Source organism: Pleurodeles waltl, chromosome 9 (assembly GCF_031143425.1).
Source record: "Pleurodeles waltl isolate 20211129_DDA chromosome 9, aPleWal1.hap1.20221129, whole genome shotgun sequence".
Taxonomy (NCBI): domain Eukaryota; kingdom Metazoa; phylum Chordata; class Amphibia; order Caudata; family Salamandridae; genus Pleurodeles; species Pleurodeles waltl.
The window spans coordinates 459,315,666-459,331,368 of NC_090448.1; the positions used below are offsets into that span (position 1 = coordinate 459,315,666).

Genomic DNA, 15,703 nt, shown 5'->3' on the forward strand with positions numbered 1-15,703 from the left:
AAGTCCCTAGTATATGGTACTTAGGTACCCAGGGCATTGGGGCACCAGACGTTCCCCTTGGCTGCAGCATGTATTGTGCCACCCATGCGTGCCAATGCAAAATATGTCTGCAGGCCTGCCACTGCAGCCTGCGTGGAAGGGTGCATGCACCCTTTTCACTACATCAAGTCACTATAAGTCACCCCTATGGCTGGCCCTCCTAGCCCAGAGAGCAGGGTGCAGGTACCTGTGTGTGAGGGCACCCCTGCATGAGCAGAGGTGCCCCTACAAACTCCAGCTCCATTACTCTGGATTTTGTAAGTGCGGGGAAGCCATTTTACCAATGTACTGGACACAGGTCACTACCTATGTCCAGCTACATAATGGTTACTCCGAACCTGGGCATGTTTGGTATCCAACATGTCTGAATCATACCCCAATACTGTTGCCAGTATTGGTTGTATGATTCCATACACTCTCAGGGCTCCTTAGAGGACTCCCAGCAATGCTGCGACTAGCCTTCTTGGGTTTTCCAGGCAGCTCGCATTGCTGCCACCCCTCAGACAAGTTTCTGCCCTCCTGCTACTCGACCAGCTGAGGCAGGTGAAGGCATAACAAAAGATTTCCTGTGGGAGAGGGGGGTAACACCCTCTCCCTTTGGAAACAGGTGTTACGTGGCTTGAGAGGGGTAGCGTCCTCAAGCCACTGGTATTCTTTGAAGGGCACATTTGGTGCTCTCCTTGTATAAACCAGTCTGCACTGGTTCAGGGACCTCCAAGTCCCTGCTCTGGCGCCAAACTGGACAATGGAATGGGGAGTGACCATTCCCCTGTCCATCACCACCCCAGGGGTGGTGCCCAGAGCTCCTTCAGAGGGTCCCTTGATCCTGCAACCTTGAATTTAAGGTGGGCAGAGGCCTCTGGGAGCATCTGAGTTGCCAGTTGAGACAGGTGATGTCAGACCCCATTGTGCTAGGTTACCAATCCCCCTTCCAGGGCTATTTAGAGTCTCCGTCTTCAGTGGGTTGATTCGACAGGGAAGACTCCAGCAGGACTCCTCTGCGCCATCTACTTAGACTTCTGGCCACTGGAACCTGCAATCTGCAGCTACAGCGATGACTCCTCTGCAACATTGTTTCTCTGGGTCCTTTCAGCAACTGCAACATTTCCCCGGCTGTGTATCCTCTGAAGGCAGCAAGTGTTCAGTCTGCACGAGAAGCAAGAAGGAATCTCCCTTGGAATGAAGGTGTAATTTCCCAGCATCCACAGGTACCAACTACGATGACGACCAGCTGCATGGATCTCCTCTCATCCTGAGCTGCATGCATCCTGCATCACGGGTGGTGGTCTGAAGTGGTCCCCTTGGTCCTCTCTACCAGCTGTCCAACTTTGGTGAAGGTAAGCCCTTGCCTTCCACGCAGGGCAGTACCCCCGTGCACCGCGTCTTTTGCAGCTACCAAGGCTTATTGGCATCTCCTCCAAGGGGTCTTAAGGCTTCGTGTAGCTCTAGACCCAGCATTCTTCCATGCAACGCACAGCCCTCTGCGTGCTTCTCCTGCGACGTGGGACCTCTCCTCAGGTGTGCTGCGTGGGCCTCTCTGCGACTCCTGGGTTCCTCGTCTGTGGGTCTTCTGTGGGGGCTGCCTCCTCTTCTTTGGACTCTGCACTGCTGAGGGTCGCCTGGGACTCCCCGTGGGTTGAGTCCCCCTTGGACCTTGCTGGTCCCCGGCAGGTCCACTTTCCTCCAACAGCAACATTTGCCTTTGCCAAGGCTTGTTGGTGGTTTTTCCACACCACAGACTGACTGCAATCCTTCTTCTGGCATGGGACGTTGACTACATCACCCAGGAACTCTTCATCTGCTCCAGTGCTGCATTACTAACCATTTTTGTTTCAATGTCAACCAACTCATGCATCCACAGATCGGTGGGTAGTGGCTTCTGCCACCACCAGACACTTCAACTGGAACTGGACATTGGTCCCTTTCTTTTCCAGGTCTTCCTCTTCCAGGATCCACCTTTGGTTTCTTGCAGTCTTGCCTGGGACTTGCAATATCCTTCTCTGAATTCCTGTGGGTTGGTCTGGGTAGAACTAGTAATTTACCTCTTTCCTCCTGGTCGTTGGGGAGCACTCTAGTACTTACCATTGGGGTTTCCTAGTACCTCCAGCTTCCCTCTACCAATTCCACTTTCTTGGCTGGGGACCTGACCTTCTTAACCCACTTTCTTTGGATATGGTTGGTCTCCCCCCTAGGCCTTCAGTATTGCCTTATTGCTTTTCACTGTTTTCTATTGCTTTTTATGCCTATTCCGGATGGTTACTGTACATACATAGTGTGCTTACTTACCTCCTATTGGAGAGTTTCCTAGCTAGTATTTTAGTAATTGTGTCAGTGAAATAAAGTACCTTTATTTTTTTAACACTGTGTAGCTCTTTCATGTGTGTGTAAGTGCTGTGTGACTACAGTGGTATTGCATGAGCTTTCCATGTCTCCTAGATATGCCTTGGCTGCTCATCCACAGCGACCTCTAGAGAGCCTGGCTTCCAGACACTGCCTACACTTCGCTAATAAGGGGATACCTGGAACTGGTATAAGGTGATAATATCATAGGTACTCACCACATACCAGGACAGCTTCCTACAAAGCACAAGTAATGTCTGCAGACAGGCAAGCCAGGAATATGGAAATAAGCGTCCTGCAAGTCCTACTCTACCATCCAGGCTCCTGTGAACCAGGGCAGATAGAACCTGGGCCAGAGTGAGTATTTTGAACTTCTCCCTCTTCAGAAAGAGATTGAGGGACTGAATGTAGTGGCCCTTGTTCTTTTTGGGGATCAGAAAGTAGTAGGAATAACAACTACGCCCTACTTCTGGCCCTGGGACCCTCTCTATGGCTCCCTTGGCCAAGACAGCCATACCTTCCTCGCAGAGAAGGGACAAATGATCCTCCATCATCCGATCGCAGGATGGTGGCATGGATGGAGGGGTAAGGGAGGGAGTAGCACCTATAGACTATCTGCAAAACTCACCTGTCTGAAGTAATTGATTGCCTGCGGGGCAGGTGATGGCGGATCCCGCTGCCAACTGGTCCTTGGTTTTGAAGAGTCAGACTAGGGAGGTTTAGAGGCTGCTGCAGAAAAAGGGGCGGTGGACTGTCCTGAACACTGGCCATCTGATCCATGAAGTTGGAGGATCCCATGCCCTCGGCCATGCAGAGTCTTGGTAGCATGTGCAGCAGAGTTGCTGGCTGGGAATGGGCGAGGCTGGAGGCCCCTTCCGTAGCCACGAAAGGGGCAAAAGCCAGACTGAGGGGGCCATGTGGCCACCCCGAGGCCCACGGACCTGGCCGTAACTCAAGAATCCTTGAAGCACTCAAGCCTCAAGTCTGCCTCATCTCCAAAGAGATGGGTGCCATCAAAGGGCATGTCCATCAAGGAAGCTTGGACATTCCCTGAAAAGCCAGAGGTTCTCAGCCAGATGTGGCACCTCAGGGCCACTGACCACGAAACCTTCCTGCCGAGCGAGTCAATCGTGTCTAGTCCACAACTGATTGTGAAGTTCACTGCATCCCTCCCATCAACCTCAGCCTGAGAGAGTACAGCCTGGGCCTCCTCTGGGACCTATGGCAGTACTTGCACAACCATATCCCACAGCGTGTGAGAATAACAGGCCAAAAGCATGCAGTATGCACGGGCCATAATGCAAGGCTGGCGGAAGAAAACATTCTTACCAAGCGTGTCCAAGGTTTTGGATTCCCTATCCAGGGGAGTGGAAGAGAACGTACCCTTGGTGATAGAGGCTTGGAAAACCTAGCTGGGATGGGGTGTTGGGTCAGAAAACTTGGGTCGCCAGGGGTCTGTACACCAGTTCGTAGGTTGTTCTTTGGGGAGCTGGTATTCTAAAGGGTACAGCGACCCCTCCATTCATCCTCAAAACATAACCCATAAAAAAATAAATAAAAAATAAAAAAGAGCTCACGATCAGACCTAGGAGGCAAGGCTCCTGCCGGCATCATACAACGCCCGTTCGCTCTGTGTGAGAGTCGGCGATTACAATGGGGATGGCACTGCTTGCGGTCATGGATGGGAGTGTCTGTTTGGGACTGGCATCAGGGAAGGTCCTGGTGTTACGACCAACACCGGTCCGAATCTAGGACTGGATCCATGGGTGCCCCTCAGCACTGAGGCTCAAACCACCAGCAAGGAACCCAAAGGGGCCTCTACCTACTCCACGGGGCTCTGAGGCACTCCATCGGTGTCAGACTGTCCAAATATGAGGCGCACAGCTTCATAAAACTCTGATTTGGGGAGGGGTCGCTCCAGCTCCTGGAAACTCGAGGAGGCATGGAGTTGGCCCAGGTGAAGGCTCCGCAGTGCAAGTCCAAGAACATCAACGCTTCCTCGTCTCATTGGCCGACGGATGAAGAGAAGTCGAAGGACGCTGCAACTCCTTAAATTTCTTCTCATGCTTTGACTTACTCGATTGCCCGGGGACTTTGAGTGGCATAGCAATGATGGGGGACTCTGCAACTGATCCTAGACCTTTCTCTCAACCGAGATGCCGACTTGCGTGGAGCCGAGCGTCGGCCCACCATTAAATTTAGGGACCGATATCTCAAAGTCTTTGGATGCATGGCCTGACAAATGGAGCACGACTTTGGGTTGTGGTCATGCTCCAGGCACCAAAGACACACCAGATAAGGATCCATCATGGACATCGCCCAATGACAAGATTCACAGGCCTTAAAGCCGGTCTTTCAGAAAAACATCCTCGACGCACCAGGATTGGAACACTAGAAGAAATCTTAGTCAAAACGTTTTTTTTTTTTTAAGAAGTCGAAAACATAACTGCAGGGTAGCTCTCTTCAGACGAGCGTTTGCTAATGTGGAAAGAAAATAACTGATGTCAGTATGCAGGGGTGGCGCATATATAGGAACCGCGATGTCCTATCAAGCGCGGATGATGGTGGTCTTGGAGCCGATCAATACCAGCTAATGGCGCGCAGGGGTACTGCTCACGAAAATCTCTAGATCCAGTCGGACGCCTGGGAGAAATTTAAAAGTAAGGAATCTGCAACTAGAAGTCTCTATCAGATATAAACAAGATTGTACTTAAATATAACTCCTGACTTAATGAATGAATTTTCTTGGGTAGCATACACAGCAAGATGGAATGCCTCTTCACACTTACAATATTTGTCAGAGAAAGAAACAGAGGCACAGGAAAATAAAGCAACTGATTCAAGTGTGAAGTTAGGGCTTAAACCCAGATATCCATTTTCTGTAATCTGCAATGAGCCTCATGGACAACACTAGATTTATAGCCACAGTATTAACAAATAATTGATTCATATCTTTCCTTATGCAATTCCTGTCAGTCTAAGCACTCTGACTCTGTAATATTGAAATGTGCCCCTTGAGTTTAGGGATTAAAGCTCCCTTCACTGTTTGCCCCGTAGATGCTTGAGACAGGAATTGCAATGCCATTCCATTCCTAATTAGATCTCCTACCATGTTCATTCAAGTTCCAGATGCCAGAACTAAGGCTATTTCTCGGTACATCTCGAGTCAGTATCATGTGCAGCACGTTTCTAGAAAGATCAGTTTGCTTTGCCACAAGTTTGTATAGTAAATCTGTAACCAACTCCAACCCTATGTCATTCCTGTTGTTTCATTTGGTATCTGCTCTGTCTGAGCAGTTGGATGCCTAAGAATCTTTCACATATGCACTGCTTTTTAACAGCTCGCCAGTCTTATAGGTTGTCCGAGCCCCCTTCAGAGAGCCATGGGACAAGCAGGAGTTAGTGGGCCCTAACGTGGTGGCAGCTTACTCCTGATGTCCTGGAGTCCAGCCTACTATGGGCTTTGAGTAACTGGCCCAAGTACCAATTCGGCACTTGACTATAAGTGGTAGTGCGAGTCGAGCAGACCAAGGTTTTCGGGGAGAAATTAAATGCAAGGAATAAACAAGCTCACAACTCAACATAGGTTCAACAACCTAAATAAATGAACTTATAGGCAAATACTCGCTTTTTTAAAATAAATATTTAAACACACACAAAGTGAAATATGGTATATACTAAATAATAACTCACTCTTCATAACGTATGTAATCTAGCTCTGTCCACAGGGGTACCAGTGTCTCGCTCTTCTAGCGACAGCCAGGAGATATTCCCTATTTAAGTGATGCAACATCCAGGCCTGGCCACGCTAGAGAATACAAGTCTTATAAGTCCCACTATGGTTATTCAAGGCTCAACTGGCCCAGTGCCTTTGGCACGTCAATTAGAGTGTATTCTCCCCTAGGTCTCTGCTACTCGATGTTCAGTAAAACCCACACATGCTGGAGATGAGTCTGAAGACCCAGAGTACACAGCGGTCCTGGGTTGAGGATGACTGCGGCGGCTGCTGCTGGTGAAGAGCAGTAGACCCATCGCAGCCCAGCACAGTGTCTGGACCACTGCAGCACTGATCCTGGTCTTAGCAAACCTGGAAATCAGTAAAACAGGCCATCACACACACACACACAACCCATATTCACTCATGGCCAACAAATTGTTACTGAGGATTCAGGTAGCACTGTAGCTGGGGCACTCAGAGCAATGGGAACACATCCACTACTATGCAAGGGACTTTTCTATCCCAACATAGGTAAATGAGCGAGGTGGTGCGTTTTGTTTTTACACCACGCCAATGAAACACTAAAGCTCCTTTAGGTAGTCGAGAAACTATAACACTTAAGCATACTCAACTTATCACTATGTCTGAGGGCTTCTGTCCTTTATCTCTAGGAGGCAATAATGTAAACTATCACTCTTTCAACATCTATCTCCAACACACACATCACTTGCATGTTCTCAGTCAATGGACACATTTAAGCATGTAATTTCTATCGTACAATAGCATTTTCTCTTAAATCTAAAAGGGTTTAATTTCTTTCCTTCTATTCTGGTCTGCCTAAGAAAGTTTTAATAATCTGTTACTCCATTGTCTTCTTTCTTCAGTTTACTTACAGGTAGTCACAGATATTTTCCATAATGCATTTAGAACTACATTGAACTGTAGAGGTCAAATATTGGAACGAAGAAGGGAACCTGAATACGCCCAATGTCAGTTCTGAGAGATCTAGAAACATGGAGCCCAGAATCTGACAAGTATGTTCTCTGGAACAGAAGGTGAGGTTAATGCCACAGTCAGTCATGTGCCACCAAGCTACAAGTAAGACAGCACTGGTGACTGAGGGTATAGTTGGGTGTTATGTGCAATTAGTAATTAGCTAGAGTGTGCATGCTGCATGCTGTGCTGTGCTGGTGTTGTATGACGATTAGTAAGAAGGGTATGAAAACTGCTTGCAAGCAGCCTGGCTTTGGCATAGACAGGCACAAAATAAAGCAGTCTTGTAGGCCTGGGTAATGTGCCACGTTTTGTTCTTGCTACTTGTACCGGTCTTACTGAGGAACACATCACCGAACCTCCTACCTGCTCATAAAACACATATTTCCAGAGGAATCAGATGCTACCCTACCACAGGGATGGCACAAATGTTTAAAAGATTAAACAAGAAACGGTTGGTTCGAGAATAATTATTTTAAAAAGCTGCTTACCGATGGAGAAATATCGTCATCGTATTTTTTTAGCTGATTCATGAATTCTAGATGCTTCTTTTCTTCCTCCAGCTGAGCCACCGACTGCTCACTCCTCTGCAGTTTCTGCTGAGTATTAGCCAGTTCGTCCCTTAACCATTGATTTTCTTGGCACAGCCGGCGAACCTGTGCTCGCAGTTTCTGCTTCTCAGACTCCACTGCATTTAAGTGATTGGACAGCGCCATCATCACCTGCAAATACCCAAAACACGCTGCAGTTAGAGGAGAGGACGGCCTGCGGGCTCAGCGAATACATGTACTCGATGATTAATCGGACTGGGGAATGGCCAGCCACAGGACATCAGATGTTCTAGGTGAGCAGGACTACTAAAACAGGTTCAGTAATTTATCTGTGCTCTTAGTGGGCACCTGCAATGCCTTTTGCGAGTCAGAATGCATTTTTCATCATCACACTTCCACACAAATCAACAGAAAAACAATGGTGGAAAAGCAAGAAAGATGAAAGTAGATAAAGTGATCAAAACAGTGACAACGTGAGAAAGCATGGCTGATATGAGCATGCAAAAGTGAGAGACAAAGTGCAGGATGGTGGAACAAAAACTGCGCAAGACTATGCAGCCTTGTTTTTCGTCAACTCTGGTATTCGAAAGTGATGGCCGCTGAAAATCTCTGGGCCTCTGCACGCACTTCCATCTTTATAAACTAAGCAGTGTTCTGGCTGCTTCAAAACGGAAATGGTGAAAACCGCAAATGAGGACTGTGATTTTATCACCCTGCTCTTCAACTAACGTTTTAACTTTTTGAGTTCAGCAACACTGGGCCTCAGTTTGTGCCCAGAGTCTACTCTGCCATGCTCACTGGTTACTGTATACCAGAGGAGATAAGAAGTATGATGTAATGCGGGTCAGACCAGCCAGTGGGAGTAACATAGTTAACGAGTGTCGTTTCTTCTTTCACTATGATTAAATCAAGTGTGACTTTTTTGTGTGTGGTTGGACCTATGCCTGCTTTCAATGAGATTTTTCAGGGTAGAGACCTGTAAGTCATTCTCATCATTCCAATGGAGGTTAAAGTTCTCAAAAAATATGCCATTCTGGTGAGCCTGGGATTGTACTGTGAATGGTCCATTTGTTGCTCTAGGAACAGCAGGTTGTTACCAGGTTTATGGTGTAGGAGATGCAGTTTTGCTAGTGATCAGACTGTGGCGAGGATTCTGACTCCCATATATTCTCAATAGGACAATTTATCCACAGGGAAAGGCGTAATGTGCAGGGATTTTCTGAAAATTATAGCCAACTCTCTGCCATACTTCTGTTGACGATCTAGGCGTTTGATGGTGAAGTATGGGGGTGCTACGAGATCCATGAGGGGTTTGGAAGATTGGTTTAGCCAAGTTTCGGTTTAGGAATATCATGTCAAGATGAAGGATAGCTTTGGATATGTCTGTGGCATGATTAGCCCCCGATCTGTAATTGTGCAGCATGCACTTCAGTGAAGAGTTTTTTTCTCGGGTAGGGGCATCTGGTCAGGGATCAACTGACCATATGCCCTGAATCGGAATCAGGTGCTCAAGGTTACAGTCTGAGCTTTCCTGTGTGTTCTTCATTGATTTTTGTTCACCATTATCGTTATGTCATAGTACGACGTAGAGTGTGGGTCTAGAGGTATCTGCAATGCTCTCTGGTATTCTTTGAGCAGAGCTTCAATGTAGGTCATGGATAGCTTAATGCGTGCTCTTTTGGGTCTAGTGTTATCATTTGGAGCTGGAATGGCAGTCCATGGTTGAGTAATGGGTCCTGGCTGTATGAAGGGAAAGGCTTTTAAGAGAGAGGGATTAAGCAGTTCTGCATACTATTTTTTGATTTGCATATTTAAGTATGCCAGGGTGGTTTTAAGTTCTGCGCTGAGACAGTCGATGATTTTATGCTCTCTTCTAGTGTGATCGTTTTGCCATTGTGACGTGGAGTCAAGTAGTCTGAAATGTAATGGTTAAATGTATAGAATACAACCGTTAAAGTAAGGAATGATTCCCCACAGAAATGAGATATGCTGGTGTGTCAACTTGATAGCATGTGAGTAAAGATTTATTATATACAAAACGTCCTAAACAAAGATCAAAGGATCATGGTCATGTGTTATTGCTCCAAAACGCCATTAAATCTTGCATAGCTGCCCAGGGTGGAGTACTGATTCAGGAGACATCATGTGCAATGGACAGTGTCAATGTTGTTCAGGAATTTTTTTTTAGAAACCTACCACTGGCATAGAGTTGTAGGGTGAGCTCTGTAAGGTGGCAACATGTACTCTTATGAAACCAGCGGATAGCTAACTGGAGGATACTGAACTCTACAGAGGTGACAAATTGGAACTCTGGTTTCTCTTGAGTGGTTGAAAACAAAGTTTCAAGAAGCTGTGGACTGGAGTGAGACGATGATGGAGTTTGGATTAATGGGAGGGTAGGGTGAAATTCCTGCTTATCAGGTATTGCAACAGCACTGGTTTCATTTAGGAGCATTCTGGACCATCATTACTTAAGTCAAAGTTTTCTTGGTTACTCAGTTTTCTTATAGCTGTGATTCCTGCTTTCCTAAAACTCTTATGCTGCGCACAGAATGCAGTAGCCATTGTCTGCGTATCTAGCCCTTCCATTAACAGAGAGATGTACACTTTTGTGAGCTAAACTTCCCTCAACCCCAGCCAAGGTAGCGGATGGAAAGGCCTTCCGTGGCATAATTTCTAACATATTTTGAATTTGAGGACTGATGAATTTTATGGCTGACGAATTTTGTTGAATCCTGTTGAAGACTGCACTGATTCTCTTGTCTTATTTTGCACTAAAATTGGGGAGTTGTGAACTCAATTAGTAGCTATGAAGTAGTCAGCCATTTTTTTCTCCTCACCTACAGCATACTATGAGGTGCCATTTAGAAGGCACACTCTTCTTGCCACCTCTCTGCCCCATTTATCTTGATAGTGGTGCAGATGCACAGAGTGCAAGCCAAAGGCAAGCCTGTCTGCGCCTGTCCAGGTCCTGCCGAGTCAATAGGCCAGCCACAATGCACATTTTTTGTAATGAACCTCATCTGAGCTGCAGGACCTTACCATTACCAAATTGGTCAGGATATCCTAAGTAACTTGAAAGTCAATGACATATTTACCAATCTTATTCTTTCTGATCTCCACCCACGTGTTGGTATGTCTAGTTCTGACAATACTCCACCAATTGGTAGTTCCAACAACATGTTTGAAATACACTTGAATTTTCGTTCATTAGTCAAACACACTATGGCGATATTTGATCTGATCAACACAGAACACCCAGATACTGTACTGCTTTCAGAAACATGGTTTAATGAGAAATCCATCCCAGGTTTACTGGTGGCTTTACCCCATGGCCACAGTGTCCTTCAGGTTAATAGATAGGGCAGTAAGAAAGGCGGAAGGGTGGCTGCGATTGTCCATCAAAAACATAAATGTTCCTTAATAGAATGTGAGGCCATATCTGAGGTGGCTCCATTAATATGAAAACTGAGTTACACCATCAAACTCAGGTTTGAGTTTTAACTTACCGTCGTCCTAGTTATATCACTGATTTTGCTCAACAATTCTATCATATCATATGAGACCTGTAGGTTGATTCCTCACAATTATTTCGCATCCGGTATTTCAATTATTGGAAGAATGTTCTCGGCTTATGATTACCATATAGGTCTATGTACGAAAAGTTGTAACAACCACAATACTGCATCTTTTCTCATGTTTGAAAAACAATAAAAACATATCTTTAAAAAAAGCATAGCTGCTGATAATTTTAATTGTTGGCTGTTTGCTGCCAGTACTTTACATGCAGCACCTGTAAAGCTAAAAGCCAAGCTAAGGACAAAATCTGTTCCTTTGTGTCCCCAGGCACTTAAGGAGGCAAAGCTTAAGCCACGCCAATTGTAGCACCGTTGGCGTAAAGATTACAGCATGGAATCTATGATGTGGTTTAAGTAAGAAATAACTCAGTGCAAAACTCTATTAATTCAAATCAAAGCTTCCTTCGTTAATAACAAAATCATGACATCTACCAAGAGAAAGAAATTGTGAAAAGAGAAAATTAATTTTCGGGTACTGAAAGAATAGCCCAGCTGATTGCACCCACGTAGGAGAGACTTGCTGAATGGCTAATTCATAGATAAAATAAACACAATTAAGTATAGGTTTCCTAACATTCCTATGACGCCAGTGTTGTCACCATCTGACTTTGTCAGGAATCCTATCAACTTGCATAGATTCGCTCAGATTGACAAAGGCTGCTTATCTTTGATGTCTAAACTGATATCTGTCTCCTCTTTGGATCCTTGCCCTCCTCGGATTCTAACGTTTTTACTGGGCAATTGCTGGCCCATTACTATACCATTTAAATGATTACCTCTCTCATGGAATGGTACCTAGCTCAAAGAGGCCATTGCTAGGTTACTACAGAAAAAGCCAGTCGAAGAGCACCTGTCCTTCAAAAAACTAATTGCCCCATTTCCTTGTTACCGTTTCCTTTTTAAGTGTTGGAACCCCAAGTAGCTCATAAATTCTGCCACCATTTACAGCCAATGAATTTTCTTGATCCAAGTCAGGCTGGCTTCCGGCAAGCCTACAGTACCTACCAAGACTGTTATCCTCTTGGTTCTTGAGGCTATGCGTGGGGCCAGTGACATTGAACAAACAGTAGCTTTGGTACTGCTTGACCTTTCTACAGCTTTCAACACAATCAACCATAACATTTTGGTTGATCGTGTGTAAGCCGCTGGCATAAAAGGCTCAGTCTTAAACCACCATGCATCTTAAATACCATGCATAGGGAAGAGGTGAAATGTGTCCGTAAGTATCAGATTGATGAAGACTGAATGGTTCTGAACCACCCTGGAGGAGAGGCTCAGAGATGACTTCCTACCCCTTTCAGCAAGGGCTGAATACCCAACACCAATATTTACTGGGTTTTGAGTAGCAAGATAGCAGAATATCAAAATTACATAACAATATCTAGGGCGAGATCCCATGAAACAAACTAAGACGCCTAACTCCACCATCTGTTCCCATTTCCTCCCTCCCATCAACCTCCATTGCCCCGGATTGAGACAGGATTTAGTCTATATCTGATTGCTTGGGGCTACAGGTAGCTAACCCTTGTATATGTGGACTTCCATGTCCAGGGTTGTTTCTCTAGTCAACCCCAGTGTGATGTGAATACCTCTTTTTTTCCACCAACTTCCCCCATATTTGTATGTTTCTTTTGGGGGCAGCCTCTAGACTTGCATACTGGTTTTTCCATGCTCATACAGTGATCTAACCCTTTCCTCCGCTCTTCAAGGGAGTGGGGATTGTCGTCTTTCCAATGTTGAGCTATGCTGCATTGTGTCACTTTTAATCCCAACCAACGCAGTGTCACTGCATGGCGAGTTCCATGCACGTCTCGGTTACAGTGTCAAAGAATCATTTTGGGGTGCAATGGTAAATTCTAACCTAAGACTGAGCCAAGACAGGAGAGGATCCGGTCACAGTAGGATTGTACCATGGGACAGCTCTACATTGTGTGGAGAAAATCTCCCTCGAGACAAACATCTAAGGCAAGTAGGGGACTGCATAATAACAATCCTCCACAGTCTGCCAAGCAAAAGGTATGTCCTAGGTAAGTAAATCAAATATATCTGGAAAGTCTGGCTATAATCGCAGAGCCCCCCGAGCATCTGCCCACTTTTTGACTATGGAGGTGTCCACATCCACCTTGCAAGCGGAGTGAAGAACCACAAAACAGATTAATTGTGTGGTGTGACAGTGCATGATAACTTTGTTTCACTTTGTCATTGACCAGTTTGCCCAATAGCAACTTCACTTGTAGCAGGTTAAATTAAGTGAGGTTAAAGAGGTTCAAAATGTACGGGGTCACAGCTTGTATAATCTGTAAATAACCATTGAGCTGGCTATGTTGCAGGGCAAACTCCATTTGTGGATGTCAGATAGAATATCAATGACAAAAATATGGCGTGGACAGAATATGGTTTCAAAAATATTGAGGAACCAAAATATTGAGAAGGTAAGTGTAAATAGGTAGGGAAAGATTTACTATTCTTAACTTCACATATAGTTACCTTGAAAATATATCTATCATTATATCTATCATTATATATGGTAAATGTCACTTACCCAGTGTACATCTGTTCATGGCATGTTCCGCTGCAGATTCACATGCTGTGCATACGTCTGCCATCTAGTGTTGGGCTCGGAGTGTTACAAGTTGTTTTTGTTCGAAAAAAAGTGTTTTTCGAGTCATGGGATCGAGTGACTCCTCCTCTTCGGCTACATTGCGCATGGGCAACGAAGAGTTGTCTTTTAGCTTTAAGGTAACATGTTTGGATGCATTTTACTATCCATCTTGCTAAACCTTGTTTTGAAATGGGGTTACCAGTATGACGTTTTTGAAAGGCCACAAATAACTGTTTAGTTTTCCTGAATGATTTTGTTCTATCTATGTAATACATTAGAGCTCTTTTAATATCTAATGTATGCAGGGCTCTCTCTGCCACAGAATCGGGCTGTGGGAAGAAGACTGGTAATTCCACTGTTTGATTGATATGAAAAGGTACTACTACTTTAGGAAGAAACTTAGGTTTAGTTCATAGTACGACTTTTTGTTTATGTACTTTTATGAACAGTTCTTCTATTGTGAAAGCTTGAATTTCACTAACTCTTCGTAATGATGTAATTGCAACTAGAAATGCGATTTTCCCTGTCAAGAATTGTATCTGACATAAGTGCATAGGTTCAAATGATGGGCCCATAAGTTGCGTAAGCACTATGTTTAGATTCCACAAAGGCACTGGAGGTGTTCTAGGTGGAATGATGTGTTTTAACCCCTCCATGAAGGCTTTGATAACAGGAACTCTAAACAAAGAGCTGTGCTGTATATTTTGCAAATATGCGGAAATTGCAGTGAGATGTATTTTTATGGAAGAAAAAGCTAAATTTGATTTTTGCAAATGAAGCAAATAGCATACAATATCTTGTATTGATGTTGAAAGAGGGCAATTTGTTTAGATTGACAGTAATACACAAATCTTTTCCATGTGTTGGCATAGCACTGCCTGGTAGTGGGTTTTGTTGCTTGCTTAATTACTTCCATACATTCAGTTGGTAGTTGTAGATACCCAAATTCTATGACCTCAGGAGTCAAAGCGCTAGACTAAGTGTGTTGGGATTTGGATGCCTGATCTGCCCTTTGTTTTGTGTCAACAGATCTGCTCTGTTTGGAAGTTTGGAGTGTGGTACTACTGACAAGTCTAATAGTGTTGTGTACCACAGTTGACGTGCCCACGCTGGCAATATGAGTATCAGATTGAGCGTGTTTTGATGCAGTTTGTTGACTAGACATTGAATGAGTGGGAGAGGGGGAAAAGCGTAAGCAAATATCCCTGACCAATTGATCCATAGAGCATTGCCCTTGGATAGGGGATGTGGGTATCTGGATGCAAAGTTTTGTCATTTTGCGTTTTCGCTGGTGGCGAACATATCTACGTCTGCTGTTCCCCATTGTTGAAAGTATTTTTGAAGTACTTGAGGGTGAACCTCCCACTCGTGTGTTTGTTGATGATTTCTGCTGAGGACATCTGCCAATCGGTTGTGTATCCCTGGAATGTATTGTGCTACCAGGGGAATTTGGTTGTGGATTGCCTATTTCCAAATTTTGGGGCTAGGAGGGAGAGTTGGGACGAATGTGTCTCTCCTTGCTTGTTTAGGTAATACATGGTTGTCATGTTGTCAGTTTTGATAAGGATATTCTTCTGAGTGAGAAGAGGCTGAAAAGCTTTGAGTGCTAGGAAGACAGCTAACAACTCTAAGTGATTTATGTGTAGCTGTTTGTGTTCGGCCTCCCATTGTCCTTGAATGTTGTGATTGTTGAGGTGAGCTCCCCAGCTAATCATTGATGCATCTGTTGTAAGTATGGTCTGAGGCACAGGGTCTTGAAATGGCCACCCTTTGTTTAGATTTGTGGAATTCCACCACTGAAGGGACATGTATTTTTGGAGGTCTATCAACACTAGATCTTGAAGTTGACCCTGTGCCTATGACCATTGTTGTGCAAGACATA

General features: G+C 45.0%; 1 protein-coding gene across 5 annotated transcripts in view; it reads right to left on the minus strand.

The window, feature by feature from the left end:
• KLC1 (kinesin light chain 1) overlaps nucleotides 1-15,703 on the minus strand; it is a 377,498-nt gene that overhangs the window by 180,663 nt on the left and 181,132 nt on the right. For all 5 annotated transcript variants that reach the window (XR_011198745.1, XM_069207275.1, XM_069207276.1 and 2 more), the window contains exon 3: nucleotides 7,582-7,812. Coding sequence is in view for 4 of the 5 variants with exons in the window: in XM_069207275.1 (XP_069063376.1) it covers nucleotides 7,582-7,812 (231 nt within the window). In the remaining variant the exon portion in view is untranslated. The remainder of the gene's footprint in view (nucleotides 1-7,581; nucleotides 7,813-15,703) is intronic.